This window comes from Typopeltis vanoorti, chromosome 14, assembly GCF_054136105.1.
Source record: "Typopeltis vanoorti isolate ZY-2024b chromosome 14, IOZ_Tvanoo_1.0, whole genome shotgun sequence".
In the NCBI taxonomy this organism is placed as follows: Eukaryota; Metazoa; Arthropoda; class Arachnida; order Uropygi; family Thelyphonidae; genus Typopeltis; species Typopeltis vanoorti.
The window spans coordinates 26,413,366-26,428,802 of NC_143562.1; the positions used below are offsets into that span (position 1 = coordinate 26,413,366).

Genomic DNA, 15,437 nt, shown 5'->3' on the forward strand with positions numbered 1-15,437 from the left:
AAAAATGTGCACAAATTCACATGGAGAGAAGAGGCAAGGAATAAGAAAAGTCTCATTGACTATGTTATTGTTGATAGTGATGTCTTCTCCCTGGCAGGACACCAGAGTGTACAGAGGATTTGAAATTGGAAGTGATCACTATTTTTTAATCTTGAGCAGGATAAAATTGAATTTCATATCGAAAAGAATAACATGTAAGAAAGTTTTAAAGTGAATAAAAGTTGAGCAGCTCTCAGATGTGAACTGTAGACTAAAATACACAAAGATTATTGAAGAAAAAATGAAAGAGTTTGAGAACAGGAATCAAACCTTGGAGATTCAGTGGCAAACTCTGAAGAAAACATTGATTGATTCTGCCAGAGAGGCATGTGGTGAGGTTGTGTGCAAAGATAAAAAAATCAGAACTCCCTGGTGGACACAGGAAGTTAAAGAGGCAGTGAAGGAAAAGAAGAAAGCATATCAAAAGTTCCTGGCAAATAAGTCAGCTTTTACTCTTACAGAATACAGAGACAAATGTAAGAAAGCTAAACAATGTGTAAAACTAGCTAAACAAAAGTCATGGGAGGACTTTGGCAAGAATATAGAAAATAAATATCAAGAAGGTGGCAAAATATTCTGGAGGTTGTTGAAGAAGCTTAAGAATGGAGGAAAGAGTGCTGTAAAAGGAATTAGAAATGATAATGGTGACATAAAAACTGGAGAAAAAGATATCCTTGAAGTATGGAGTAATTACTTTGAAAAACTGCTAAATGAAACAAGCAGTGATGACAGTACAGTGGTAAAAAACACTGAACAGGCATGCAGTCAGGAATACATATCCATACTTGAAGTAGAAAAAGCCATCAAAAGCTTGAAATGTGGAAAGGCAGCAGGAGTAGATGATATTTGACCAGAAATGCTGAAGTATGGTGGTATAAGAGTCTTACAGTGGCTGCACTGGACAGAGGGACGAATTCCCGATGATTGGAGTAGAGCTCTCATAGTACCCATATATAAAAAGGGAAATAAAACTGAATGTGAGAATTATAGAGGTATTTCCCTACTGAGTGTTCCAGCAAGATCTATGCAAGTATACTTGGGAAACGGTTGAGAAGAATTGTGGAAGAAAAGCTTGGTGAAGAACAAGCTGGATTCAGGCCAAATAGAGGCTGTCAGGATCATATCTTCACTTTACGACAAATAGTCGAGAAAGCGTGGGAATATAACAAAGATCTGTATTTAAGTTTTGTCGATTTGGAAAAGGCATATGACAAGGTGCCAAGAGAGAAGCTATTCAATATGCTGCAGTTATATGGTGTCAATGGGGCATTATATCAAGCAATACTTAGTCTTTATTTGAGTTGTAAGTCAGCAGTTAGAATTGAAGGAAGTACAGGAAGATGGTTTAATGTTAAATCTGGTGTCAGACAAGGTTGTACATTATCCCCTCTGTTATTCATTATCTATATGGATCACATTATGAAGGAAAGTGGTATTAAACATGATATCAAAATTGGAGATGTTAATGTCAGCTCTTTGCTTTATGCGGATGATGTTATACTTCTAAATAAATGTGCTACAAGTCTGCAAGATTCTCTGACTAAATTGAATAGCTGTTGTAATAGATATGGTATGAAGGTCAGCAATAAAAAGACAAAGACAATGAAAATAGGCAGAATCATTGAAAATGTCAATTGTGTTGTGAATGGAGAACCTGTGGAACAAGTAAAACATTTAAGCTATTTAGGCGCAATTTTTACTGAAGATGGTAAATTAAATATAGAAATAGACAACAGAATCAGCAAAACTGGTATGGTGGGAAGTCAATTGAATAAATTCATATGGAATAAGAAAGAAATTAGTCGGAACACTAAATTAGCTGTATACAAGACAGTGTTCAAACCAGTTTTAACTTATGGATCTGAGAGCTGGGTCAGAAGTAAAACACTTGACCAAAGACTAGAGACCGCAGATATGAGAGTCCTTAGAAAGATTATAGGCGTGAACAGATGGCATCAATGGCAATATCATATTAAAAACGAGGATATTAGGAAAGAACTTGACATTGTCAACATCCAGGAATGCGTTAGCAGAGCTAATCTCAGGTGGTATGGTCACTTAAACAGAATGGGCGAGGAAAGATTAGCAAAACAAGTGTTCTCTGCCAGGTTGGCAGCAAAACGACCCAGAGGAGGACCAAGATATAGGTGGATTGATACGGTACAAAGTGCCTTAGACGATAGAAATATAAGATCTGATAAGGTTGGAGTCTTGACAAGTAACAGACTGATTTGGAGGAAAATTGTAGATAGGAAATTAATAATGATGTAATTTTTTTCATGTAGTACTATTACATCCTGTACACCCCTTGAGGGTACATGGCAGGAATTTGATGATGATGATGGTTTAATCCTTTATTCAAGTATAAACAAACAATGTTTGATGTGAAGTAATTTCATAACTGGATTATTTGTATATACAGGCTAATGACTTCACATCAACTGCCTTAATATCCCATAATGCAAAGCACACATCCTTTGCAATGTGTATAATGCTGTGTATTATGGGAAGGGCCACTATCCAGACCAACTCTGACCTTTATTGAGATCTCATCAATGGGAACCAGACTCAGAAGTTACTAAGACAACTGATGTGAAGTCGTTAATCTCTATATACAAGTAGCCCAGTTGTGAAGATACTTCACTGTTTGCTTACACTTAGATAAAGGATTAAACCAAGAATATAATTTCTTGGCATCTTTAATTTATAAGTACAGGAATACCTTGTATAGCACGGTTAATTGGTTCCAAGAAGCATCTGTGTTATGCAAAACCACGTTGTTCGAGGTCTATTTATAAAGGTTTTCGATTTAATTTGTTTATTACAAAAATTTAGGATAATAAAAATGTTTAAAAATGAAAAGAAAATAGTCATTTTTATTAACTAAATAACAAATAAAATCCTTTTAAACTGATATAAAAGTTGTAGAAAACAAAACAAATATTGCATCAATTTTAGCATACAGTAATTTACTTTTTACTAAAGTAGCCTTTTAGTGTTCGTTCAACCATCCTTTTCTTCTTTGTCTCTTCAAGTACTAGATCTCTGTAGCATTTGATGGCATTATTGAGACTCTGAGGCTTCTTTCCAAATTCAGATCGGCATTTATGAGAAAGTCGGAAGCTTCGTCGATTTTTCTCACAAAAGTTGAAAGGTCAGCCATTTCAATTTCAACTTCAGCAATTTCAACCATGACATCAGTGGGGTCATCTTCTTCTGCTTCATAGGCTCATTGTTGTTACAACTCCAAAAGGGTTTCATCATCCAGATCATTTGAATGAGAATCAATACATTCGTTCACATTGTTATAATCTAAACTTGCAAAACCAAGATCTTTGCCCATATGCACAATTTCTGTTGAGATTTCCTCTTTCTGTGTTGCAAAGGCAACAAAGTCCTTTGAACAAAGCGGCAAGATATTATGCCGTACGGCTCTCATATTGCTTTGAGTCACCTCTTGCCAAGATTCATAAATATTTCGAATGGCATCTTTAATGTTAAATTTCTTCCAAAATTCACTCAAAGTCCAAGAATCTTCTTCTGTTGCAGCTTTAATAGCGTGTGCAAAAGTTCATCTTAAATAGTAAACCTTGAAAGTGGAGATAACGCCTTGATCCATTGACTGCAGAATTGATGTTGTGTTTGGAGGGAAAAAATGAATCTTGACATTTTCATCTAAGTCAGTCAACAGAGTTGGATGGCCTGGCGCATTGTCTAATAAAAGCAAAATTTTGAAAGTAATATCATTCTTCTTACAATAGCTTTTAACTTCAGGGCAAAAACAAGTTTTAAACCAGTCTTCGAAAATTGAACAAGTCTGATTTCGAATAAAAAAGCGCCAAACGCTTTTTTATTCGAACTCCAATGAATAGGTAAATTGTTCTTTGTAAAGCCTTTAATAAGAGCTCTTGGGTTTTCTGCTCTGTACACTAAGAGTGGCCTCAATTTAAAATCACCTGACGCATTACCTCCTAGTAAAAGTGTCAATTGATCTTTTGACACTTTATACCCAGCTTGTGTTTTTTCCTTCTCTGCTAGAAATGTGCACGATGACATTCCTTTCCAGAACAAGCCAGTCTCATCAGCATTAAAAATTTGATCATCTGTATAGATTTCCTTCTCAATAAGCTCCTTCAATTCATTGGGAAATAATTCTGCAGTTTTAGTGTCAGCACTTGCGCTTTCACCTTGGATTCTTACGTTATTGAGTCCCATATGATTTTTGAAATTGTAGAACCACCCGCAACTTGCTATAAACGTTTCACTGGTTGTACCTCCTTCATTTTCTTTTATTTTGTCAAGTAGACTTGTTGCTTTTGCCTGGATTATCATTTGACTCAAAGGAATCTTTTTCTAATTACAATCTTCAATCCATAACATTAGAAGGCGCTTCATATTTTCCATTGTAGAAGATCGATTTCTCATGATCACTTTTGACATATAAGAAGCAGTGCTCATTCCATGTTGTTTAATCTTTTCTTTGCTCTGAATAATTGTTCGTACGGATGACTCATTCATTATTGAATTCTCACGTGCTATTTTAGCAAAAGAAGCGCCATTCTCATGACATTTTATAATTTCAAGTTTCGTCTCTAATGTCAACCACTTGAGTTTTTTTGTTACTCCAACAGTGTCTTCTTTGTTTTGTCTCTTTTCACTCATACTTAAATAATAAAAAAAATATTAAATACTAATATCATCATCATCAAATTCCTGCCATGTACCCTCAAGGGGTGTACAGGATATGATAGTACTACATGAAAAAAATTACATCATTACTAACTTCCTATCTACAATTTTCCTCCAAATCAGTCTATTATTTGTCAAGACTCCAACATTATCAGATCTTATATTTCTATTGTCTTAGGCACTTTGTACTGTATCAATCCACCTATATCTTGGTCTTCCTCTGGGTCGTTCTGCTGCCAACCTGGCAGTGAACACTTGTTTTGCTAATCTTTCCTCGCCCATTCTGTTTAGGTGACCATACCACCTGAGATTAGCTCTGCTAACGCATTCCTGGATGTTGACAATGTCAAGTTCTTTCCTAATATCCTCGTTTTTAATATGATACTGCCATTGATGCCATCTGGTCATGCCTATAATCTTTCTCATTACTCTCATATCTGCAGTCTCTAGTCTTTGGTCAAGTGTTTTACTTCTGACCCAGCTCTCAGATCCATAAGTTAAAACTGGTTTGAACACTGTCTTGTATACAGCTAATTTAGTGTTCCAACTAATTTCTCTCTTAATACTAATATTAACGTAAATAATAAAATACCGCGGGGAAAGAACGTGTCTATGTGAGAGCCAATCGAATAACTATTGCATAAACATGGCTCTTGACTGTCACTTGCGGTGCCCGGGAGTCGCTGATCAGTGTTGACAATGTTAGCGTAATAATGATAAGTGTAATAATAAAAACCGCGTTAGACCAAAACCCACGTCGTTCAAAACCGTGCTATACAAGGTATTCCTGTGTAACCAACTGAAAAAACTTTCAACAAGATATTTAGGTTAGAGAGAAAACAGCTTTTCTGGAACTAAGTAGTATGACTTGATATTGTGATATGGATGCAACTCTTATGACAAAGCAGTTTAAAATCTGACAAGTATTGAATTACTATATGTTAATTCCACTAACCATTAACTTAAAAATGAAGTAAAAAATATTTAACTAGCCAATTTTCAATGAAAAACTTAAATGCTTTCAACATGTCCACAAAGATAATGCAGACAAATCTTTTTAAGTTCTTGAATTTTGTGAAGTGTAGAATGAATCTGAAAATGAAAGCACATGTATTTACTGAAGGAAAAAAAGCATAAACATTAAGATCATCATCTTTATTATAATTATTATTATTTAACACTTCCAGTGAGTCCAGAGACTCATTGAGAGAGGACACTTGCTCTACAACTCTGTCTCTATCACTCAATCTGCCAACCGATCATAACTACACCAATGCCATCTACCGCTAACCACCACCACTACTAGTATTTCCACAAACAATCACAAACATCCATGGCGGGATTCGAACCCTCAGCCTTTTGGCTGGAGAGCGGATACGCTAACCACTCGGCCAGCCAGGCTGGTGTTGATTGACATTAATCATAGATTAATGTCAATCAACAAAAAGTCATTTATTGTGGAAGACATATATGCTAGCTATTATACATTCCGTTTCTATTAAATTTAATAAAATAAACTTATGGAAGTAATCCCATTTCATTTTCTCTTGCATGTTAGCCTCAAGCCTGTCACAACTAACGGCTTCTTGAAAACTTAATTAGTGCTCTGACAGAGTAGTTAATCCTATAGGCAAAGTATATCAAGGCTATCAATTCAGTATATTCTTCTGGCTGGTTTGCATATTTTGAAAGATGAAAAAACCCAAGTTTCTGGCAGGTAAAACCATGCTACTCCATATGAGGCCAACTAACTCACCTTCAACTGAAAGATCCTGATAAAGGCTGGAAAAACCTGGGTTCATATCCTGTACAGAATTCTAACCAATCAGCGTTAACAGACAGAATTCACTTCAGAGCACTTAGTAATACAATACAGAAAAACAAACAAGGAATTGCAATTTTAACAGAATTTTTGATTTCTAGAAATTGTTATAAGAGAATCTCACTGAATACTTACAGTTCTTCCAAGTAAATAGCAGCTTCTGCAATATTTCCACTTTCCTTTGCCATGCAATAAGCCTCATACTAAGAAAAAATAATGTAGAAATTTAGATAAGAAATATTTATGTAGGAAATTATATCAAATAATTTTTGCAATGAACACATACTGCTAAAATCTTTACTCCAAGTAAATCATAGCATATTCTCAGAAAATACAGACATATGCTTGTTATTTGTTTTAGTCATTTTTCATTCTAATCAATCTTATCTAGAATGAAAACATTTCATCAAAAATGGACGTGTTCAAATAATATGAGAGAAATTAATAGTACATATACAAGATTTATAATTTTATTCTAATTAATAATGCTGAAAATAAATAGTATCAAAAACCAGCAAAAGGTACTTTAAAAAAAAAAAGTTTCCCATTTCATAGTTTCTTAATGTGACTGGGAAGTTCAATCTCATTGGCAGTAGGAATGCATCCTCAATATTACTGCAGGCACAATTTGGAACCACATCAATTAAATCATTATCATAATTTCCTGGCATGTCTCCACAAGAAGTGTATCAGATGCTCCGATAGTCGAACACAAAATTTCATTAGCACATTCAGGATGTAAACTTATCATTAAACTTAATAATAATAATTAAAAATAAGACTATGAAGTATACTGTGCCCTCCAGCAAGTTTTTTATTGGGGGGGGGGATGCAGAATTTCAACGCTGTCTCTGTGTGAAATTGACTAACTCGCCTTCAAATAAAATGTTTTATAAATGCCGCATCGTAGATGGGATTCAAATCAATGAGATAATTTTCAACTACTTTATTTCTAACCCAACTCTCAGAATGATATGTTAAAATTGATTTTAACACTATGTTGCATACTGCTAGTTCTGTGTTTTGGATGATTTTGCTCTCCACTATAGAAGCATATATATTCCATTATGATTTCAGCATTTGATTATCCTTTTCACTAAAAATTGTACCTATGTGGGAGTAAAATGGTTTACTATAGAATATATTTATGTTTTGCAATTCTCAATGTGAAATCAGTTATAATACTCGATTTAGTTAATAAAACTTGAAGATTTATGGTGGATTTATTTATTTTTATATTTTTCTATGTTGCTCCAATTTGCAAACCTATCGTATATTTTGAATCATGGGTGGGCTAAGAATTTTTTTTTCTTTTTTTTTTTTTTTTTATCAATCTTACATATATTTTTGTATTCTTTTTTATTATCTTTTTTTTATATATAGTCTGAAAACCATGCTCTAGAACAGCGCTTTCCAAACTGTGGGCTGCACCCCCCTTGGGAGCCGTAGGTTTTGTTGAGGGGGGCCGTGAAATAATGAAAACAAATTTAAAATGTTTTAAGACTAAGTAGATTTTTTTATTTTAAAAGAAATGTATTTAGCTTTTATTATTTCTTTTTTTTTGTTATTTTTTATATTTTAATGGAAAAATTCACACACTGGTGTTGGTTCACAAACTTTGCTTCCTGAGTATTTCGGCGCTTAATGAATATTAGTAAATATTGCTTATTCGTATGTTTCATTTCAAAGCAGTGGTTAATTGTATTTACTTCCCTGGAGAGCATTATATATAATGCTCTCCAGGGAAGCTCCAAATCTTCCTGTCCCTTTCATCACGCGTTCGTAATCAGGGACTGTTGATATTCACTTTATATACATATCAAAACTCGTTTTATATTATCACTGTCATCCGAGCTAGTTTTCTGTTACCAATAAAAGTTTTGCATATACTTCACACATGAAAAAAAAAAACTTAAACAAGTTCATGTGGGGAGATAGTAACTCGCTTGCAGTGGTAAACAACACAGCCTCCCTAACAGCCACTATACTGCAGAGGCAATAAAAACAAGTACATTTATTATGCCAATGAATAAGGTATGAGGAGTCTGTGTAATATATTTCTCAACAAATAGTGCAATTAGAGACAACTAGGATAAAAACACACTAATTAATGAATCACATGTCCCCTCATACAGAAAATATGCTGTATAGACTGAAACAAAACCATATGTTGCATGGGCAAACACAGTATCTAACTAAAAACTATTGTTATTAATTAGATGTGTGCGAGTTTGATTTCCCAAGGCAGCAATAAAATTCAACTGAACATATTAAAATTCGTAAAAGTGTTAAAACTAAGTAATATATATATATAATGAATGTTATGGCAGTTTCACATATGGAATTCGGTTGAAGAGAGTTAGCATTTCAACTCAATTGTCAGCTATGCTTTTATCTTTTGGTTGTGCGATCTTTTGTTTATACTGCACCAATCATATGCATGTTTAAATAACCTGTCTTTGCTGTCTGTTTCGCATTAGGCTTAATTACCTTAAAGGGAGAAAAGTCACAAAAGAGAAAAATGTTCCTGGTCCGGGGATTCCCTTATTCAGGTAATATTCACTAATTTCATGTTATCAGTCTGTGGTGTGCCAGTATCGGTAAGTGGTGATATTATTTGATTTATTCTATGTTAAAAAATTTAACCCTGAGATGGATAAGTGGCTGATAAAAAAAAAAAAAAAATTCCCGCGAACAATCAGAAGTAGAAACAGACTCAAAAAAAGGGACAGTATTTCATATTTTACCAGAACAGCCCGCATCGCCTTCAGAACCAAATGGTAAGAGGCAAAAAATGTAATATATGCATTTGATTTTTGCAATATTCGCTGTGTATGTTTTGTATTGAATATAACTACAATAAATGTTATAATAATATATCTCTCTATTACGATTTTTTTTTCGAGGGGGGGCCGTGAAATATTTAATTTTTGCAAAGGGGGCCCTGACATCCAGAAGTTTGGGAAGCACAGCTCTAGAAGACCAAATATGGAACTTTTTTCCAAGCCATTTCAGGTCTCTAATAAGTGGGCAGTGGTCTCATATTGGGCAATGAAATTCATCTTTCACCTACAGACAATCAGAAACTTCCATATCCACAGTGGAATTTGAACTTGCAGCCTGGAGGTCAGCCAAGCTGCTTGTTATAAAGCATCACATGTGTGTGTGTGTGTTGTGTGAGAGAGAGAGAGAGAGAGAGAGAGGGCTTTTTCTTTTCTGTTCATAAAGTGACACATATCTCACTTCATGGTCCCAATGTAAGTAGCAGGAGAATACACCATCTCCCAAAACATAATAAGATTATTTATATAATTATATTAGTGAAAGGTTTTAGTAACACTTCTCACAATTTCATACCAGCATACAGCCTGATAAGTTTTATTTTTACCATTTACAAATGCTTTCAGAAAAATAATTGGAAATTTTTCAGAAAATTTCAGAAAAATAAAATAACCACTCGGCCAACCAGGCAGGCCTGGTTGGCCGAGTGGTTAGCATATCTGCTCTCCAGCCAAAAGCGGGTTCAAATCCCGCCATGGGCATAAATGTTTGTGATTGTCTGTGAAAATAATAGTGGTGATGGTAGATAGTAGATGGCGTTGGTGTAGATGAGGCGGTTTGTGGATGAGGTTGAGTGATGGAGACGAAGAGTTATTGAGCAGGTGCCCTCCCTCAATGAGTCTTAGGACTCCCTGGAGGTGTGAAATAATAATAATAATAATATATACACTCATGTTCATAGAAACTGCATCAGCTTACATAAACATATTTTTATTGGAAGTTTATTTTTCACTTGGTAATACTATAATGAATTTAGTTTAATCCTTTATCCAAGTGTAAGCAAACAAAGTTTGTGCCTGAAAATATCTTCAGGACTGAGGCAAGGTGGTACACCTGCTGGCAACTTGCAGCAAAGGTGGACCAAGCTCTCATCACTCCTTGTCTCAGTATCTCCCATAATGCAAAGCACATCTCCTTGCGGACATGTATAATGCTATGCATTAAGGATAAAGCCACCACCCAGAACAGTTTCGACCTTTCTTGAGGTCTCGTCAGTGGGAGGCAGACCCAGAAGCAATGGAGAGGTCATATTACCTATACGAGTTGCCAACAGGTGTACCACCTTATTATTAAATTACTCTGGATTTAGAGAAAGGTGTTGGAAGTTTATTTTGATTAATCCTTTACACTTGGATAAAGCCAATGGTGGCTTCTATGTTGGTACACCAACAGGTGTACCACCCTGCTTCAGTCCTGAAGATATTTTCAGGTGCAAACTTTGTTTGCTTACACTTGGATAAAGGGTTAAACTAAATTTATTATAGTCTAACCAAGTACAAAATAAACTTCCACCATCTTTTTCTAAATCCAAAGTAATTTAATAATAAGGTGGTACACCTGTTGGCAACTCGAATAGGTAAATATGACCTCTCCAATGCTTCTGCCTTAGTATCACCACTTCTGGGTCTGCCTCCCACTGACGAGACCTCAATAAAGGTCGAAACTGATCTGGGTAGTGGCCCTTCCCTTAATGCATAGTATCATACATGTCTGCAAGGGGATGTGCTTTGCACTGTGGAGATACTGAGACAAGGAGTGATGAGAGCTTGGTCCACCTCTGCTGTGATTTGAGGATCCACAAAGTATTCAACAGCAAAAAAGTGAATTTTTAGCTTTGAATGTTAGTAAAACTCTGTAGTTGAACTAAATTTTGATACCAGTATTTGTTTTTCAGTGAAAATATCACTGCATACTCTATTTTGAAATATTTGCAAATTTTTCAAGTTTGTTGTAATTTCCTAATTACGTCTCATCTTGTACCAAAAAGAGCCAAATATTAATCAAAAATAAAAATGTTTTATATTACCTACTTCATTATATGTGACAATTTTTGTGTTATTATCCTTTTTCAAATTGCATTCAAACTTAATTACCAATAAAACATGGTTACAGCAGGTTACAGTGATGTGGTTTCTACGAATATGAATATGTGCGTTTGTGTATATTTATTTATTAATTAAAAAATGGGTAAAAGATTGGATTATATATAACATATGGTAACTCTATGGATAGGGATACATATGGATACTAAGGCAAGTGATCAGAACTTACTCCACCTTTACCACGAGTTGCCCCAGTCCCGAAAATACTTCAGGCACAAACTTTGTTTGCTTACACTTAGATAAAGGATTAAACCAAATATATAATTGGTAGCATGGCTAACTGAAAAAACTTCCATATGGTAACTCTTTCCAGAATTTGATATGGGTATACCATCTGATGACAGTTTTTCGTGATTTCCTACTAATAATATTCAAAAAAGAAGAGGGAAAAGATAAAATATATATATATGAATATATGTGTGTGTGATTACTGCCCAGAATCTATATATATATACACCCAATTCTCCATTTACATGGTAGATTGGTTTCAGAAAAGACCGTGTAAAAAAGAATACAGTGCATATGAAAAAACAGAAGAATGGTTCCAGATGTGAAAACCCGATAAGAACAATAAATTATTTTCAAACAAAATATATGAAAATCATTGAATAAAACTATTTAATTTTAATGGGAAGTTTTTTTTTAAATTATAAATACTTATTTAAAGTATATACATATGTATCTTTCTTAAAGAAAACAGTGTGTCACTAATAAAACAGAAATTCAAAAAGGGTCTTAAATTTTTTTGCCGTCGCTTTCTGACAGTAGCTGCATTCTTTTATGTGAGACTAGAATTAAATCACTTCCACACTCTTGAAACACTTTGGCCTTCTTGTTCATACTGTAGCGAAACATTTTCTTCAGTAAAAAGAACAAAATTAGCACCAATTTCCAATAATTCTGAAGGTTGATTTTTTTTAACACGACACAATCTCTGTAATTAATTGTTGAGATCCTGTTTTGACGAGATCTTTATAATTCTTCATATCACCATACATTACTTCAGTTCATGTTTAAAGAGGATGCGTAAGAAAATGACTGCAATTTACTAGCCATTTGAAGCCCTTCTTTAATTACTCCTGCAGTGAGTGGAATCTCTTCATCATCATCATCACGTTTTTCTTTTTCATCAAGATTCTCAAGGACAGCTTCTAGTTAAGTACAAATTTAAGTAGAAATATATTTTCCAGGGAAATGATAATTATAATGGAAATACCCATTTTAACAGAACTGAATTCAAACAGAGATTTTAAAAATAAGCGCCTTTTGAATTGTGTAAAATCAAAATATGCCATGTAAAAATAGAATTACTTCTGTTTTCTAAACCATGTTATCTCGATATAGTGTAAAAAACAGGCCATGTAAAAGAAAAAAAAAAGAGATTTAGCTGTATATACAGGGTGTTCGGGATAAATTTGACAGTTTCGTAAGGAAAAAGAAAATCTTCTTTGTATCTATTAAATTTAATGAATTGACAAAAAAACATTACAGGCAGAGTTAATTACAATACTATCAACAAGATTTACTCAAAATAACCACCATTAGCATCGATCACAGCTTCAATTCTGCTTCGGAACCTCGAACAAGCTGATGCTACAGTCTCCCTGGGAAGGGCCGCAAAAACTGTTTTAATTTTATCCATTAACTGGGCTTTTGTATTACTGGAAGTGCGATTGGTGTCTTTTTCAACTGCGCCCCATACAAAATAATCCATGGGGTTAAGGTCTGGGGAGTTTGGAGGCCAAACATTTGGACTGGTGAAGTCGTAGAAATTTTCAGACAACCATTTTTGACTTTTCCCAGAGGTGTGGCAAGGGGCCGAATCCTGCTGCCATACATACGGCCTACCATTGGCTACCCTTGTTATCCAGGGCTTGACTACAGTTAGCAACTCCACGAACAAAGCCCGAATTCCAATGCCAGGGTTCTTCAACACCTGTTCCTGCAGATTTGCGAGGAATTCTGCTGTACGAACGCAATCAGATCGTCTGCTAGGGATCTTTCTTCTTGCTACATCCTCGTAGTCACCATTGCAAGTCTCTAGTTCATGCCTGATTGTTTTTACTGTATTCAGGGAGCATTGGGCAGCAGTCGTAATATCCTTATTTTGATGGCGGGCACGAATCATCATGATACAAGTTATTCTCTTCCATGATTCAGGTGGGTTCCAGCTATCCATCCTTTCTGACATCTTGTATATGAATGAAGAAGGGTCCAAACTTTTAAATGAAGAGAAGTGTGTTAATACATGTAACTTACGGAAAAATATAATTAATTATAAATATGTCAAATTTATCCCGAACACCCTGTATATGTGTGTGTGTGTGTGTGTGTGTGTGTGTGTGTGTGTGTGTGTGTGTGTATTCATATTTATATATACTGACTTAGAACCGATAAAAAACAATTAAATTTATTCAAAATGCAACATGTTTCATCGGATTGTCCAACTTCTTCAAGCGTGGGAACATAGAAAGCAAATAAAAAACACTATAAGAAACATTGTATCACTATAAAAACGACTAGTATAAAATTCAGTTAGCTTTGAACTGTAGCTACAGTCCATGTTGAAGTTCTATTGTTGGGCATCTGTGTGCATCTGACTTCACGAGTGTGCCAATATCAGATAGTAGAGCTGAAAGAGTCCGGTAGATTATAACTAAGGTTATTATTTATGTGATGAGGGTCCAAAACAATTTCCTTAGATTCGACTATGCAGCATTCTACCTTGTTATGGCAAATATTAAGGTTTGAAGTTGTTGTCCAGTTTATCTCATGTTGACGGCCTTCATCATTTGTGTTTACTGAAAATAGTACATGGCTATAAGTACCAGGAGATAGTTGGATTGACGACAAAGAAATTGAAAAAATTACAAAGTATCGCGATTTGCAAGTCAAAGTTGAACGAATCTGGCAAAAGAAAACGAAAGTTGTTCCCATAATAATAGGTGCTTTAGGCACCATCCCTAAAACATTGAAAAAATATCTAGAAGCACTCGAGTTAGATGGATTAAAAATTGGGCAGCTGCAAAAGGCCGCTTTATTCGGCACAGCTTTCATTTTCAGAAAGTATTTCCACAACTCATAGGCCCTTGGGTAGGGCTTGAATTAGTGGAATATAACCATCCTTTTACTTAAGACTGAGGAAACAAATCAAGCTTTGATGAATATTATATATATATACAGGACTCAACAAATTATGCAAAATCCTACTCTACACACACATACACACACACTAAGTACTCACTCAACACCCTCTTTTTATTTTTATTTATTTATTTTTTAAAATGTCCTAGTATCTCAAGTGACAGTTGGCTTGCATCAACAGTCAGCATTAAGTCCGTTCCTGTTTAATATTGTGATGGAGGTGGTAACGAAGAAGGTGAGAGAAAATGTGCCTTGGACAATGTTGTATGTGGATGACATCTTGCTGTAAGCAGAGTCAAGAGAAGAAGTGGCAACTAAACTGCAAAGATGGAGGAAAGATACTGGTAGAGAGAGGTACGAGACTGTACCTCTCGTACCTCTCTGAAGTAAGACAGAGTATATGTGTTGCAAGTTGACGGCAGCCAGGAGATAGATCTGGAGCTGGAAGAAAATGTCATCAGGAAGTTTAGGGACTTTAGGTACTTAGGTTCAACAGTGGAAGAGGATGGAGAGGCTGAGAAGGAAGTGAGATGCAGGATAAAAGCAGAATGGAAGAACTGGAGAGAGAGAGAGATGGCTGGAGTGATATAGGATAAAAAGGTGACAATCAATCTAAAAGGCAAAATCTATAGGACAGTAGTGAGACCAGCTATGATGTATAATAAGAAAACTGTGGCCCTGAGGGCCACAGTTTTCATCATGCTACCTCCATCATGCTGATGGAGCATGATGGAGGTAGCGAAGATGAGAATGCTTAGGTGGATATGCAGTGTGACCAGAAAGGATTGTCTGAGAAATGA

At 35.1% G+C, this 15,437-nt stretch overlaps 1 protein-coding gene across 1 annotated transcript in view; it reads right to left on the bottom strand.

Moving 5' to 3' along the window:
• The window catches only part of IntS10 (integrator complex subunit 10), a 212,196-nt gene that overhangs the window by 189,665 nt on the left and 7,094 nt on the right, over positions 1–15,437 (bottom strand). The window contains exon 2 of the mRNA XM_090403768.1: positions 6,686–6,753. Coding sequence (XP_090259894.1) covers positions 6,686–6,753 — 68 coding nt within the window. The remainder of the gene's footprint in view (positions 1–6,685; positions 6,754–15,437) is intronic.